Genomic DNA, 847 nt, shown 5'->3' with positions numbered 1-847 from the left:
CTCAATCGAACGTCCTTTAACGCCCTTGTCTTCTCGCCCCACAGTGCTGCAGCGGCGGAAGCGGCCTGAGCGTGGTCCCCATGGCGTGCCGCAGCCCCGACTCGCCGCCAAAGCAACACTTTCGCCGCAGTTTCTCGCGAGTGTACTACGCCTCCGAGGACGGCTGTTGGCCGGCGCACAGCTTGCCCAGGGACTTTTGGAAGCGCTCCAGGACGCAGAAGGAGTCCGACATTCAGGAGAGGGCCGAGGAGACGTTCAGCTCCGGCGAGGACGCTGTCGAGGGCGAGTTCTCCCTTGAAGGTCCTTACGGAGGCTCTCTCCGAGGGTCACCCTCCCAGCGCTCACAAGACTCGGGTTACTCGGACTCTGGGGAGTCCACTGTTGCGCAGCAGGACAGCGACTCCTCGGCGGCCGCCACTCCTCCCAGCGTGAAGCACATCACGAGAATCTACTTCGGCGAGAACCTCCACCTGTACAACGACAAGATCGTTTGCACGTCGCCAGCGGGAGGCGCGTCGGCCGCCCAGGGGTCGGCGGCGGGGCGCAGCGGGAGGCGCGAGAACCGCTGGAAGAACCTCGATTCTTTCCATCGGTCGGACCTCGAGGAGTTGGCGGAGGAGCTGGAGCACAAGAGCGTGCTGGAGATCGGACCGCGACACTCCATCGCCGCCAGGAAATGGAGCGACAGGTCGTCCTTAACTCCGACGCGACGCCCTCAGCGATGCAACAGCAGCGTGGAGAAGGCGACGCTCGAGGGCGCGGAAGGGCACCCCGGCCGCCCCGGGAGCAGGACGCGGCGGCGCTGGTCCATGGGGGAGGCGCAGCCGGTCGGCAACAAGCACCGCAG

At 66.1% G+C, this 847-nt stretch overlaps 1 protein-coding gene across 1 annotated transcript in view; it reads left to right on the top strand.

Annotated features, from left to right (window-relative positions):
* Positions 1-847, top strand: part of LOC119585309 — a 53733-nt gene that overhangs the window by 52826 nt on the left and 60 nt on the right. Inside the window, exon 2 of the mRNA XM_037933984.1 lies at positions 45-843. Within this exon, the coding sequence (XP_037789912.1) occupies positions 45-843 (799 nt within the window). The remainder of the gene's footprint in view (positions 1-44; positions 844-847) is intronic.

The sequence above is a fragment of the Penaeus monodon genome, chromosome 19 (genome assembly GCF_015228065.2).
Source record: "Penaeus monodon isolate SGIC_2016 chromosome 19, NSTDA_Pmon_1, whole genome shotgun sequence".
Classification (NCBI taxonomy): domain Eukaryota; kingdom Metazoa; phylum Arthropoda; class Malacostraca; order Decapoda; family Penaeidae; genus Penaeus; species Penaeus monodon.
Note: the sequence above shows the minus strand (reverse complement) of the source record. Positions and strands in the feature narration are given on the sequence as shown.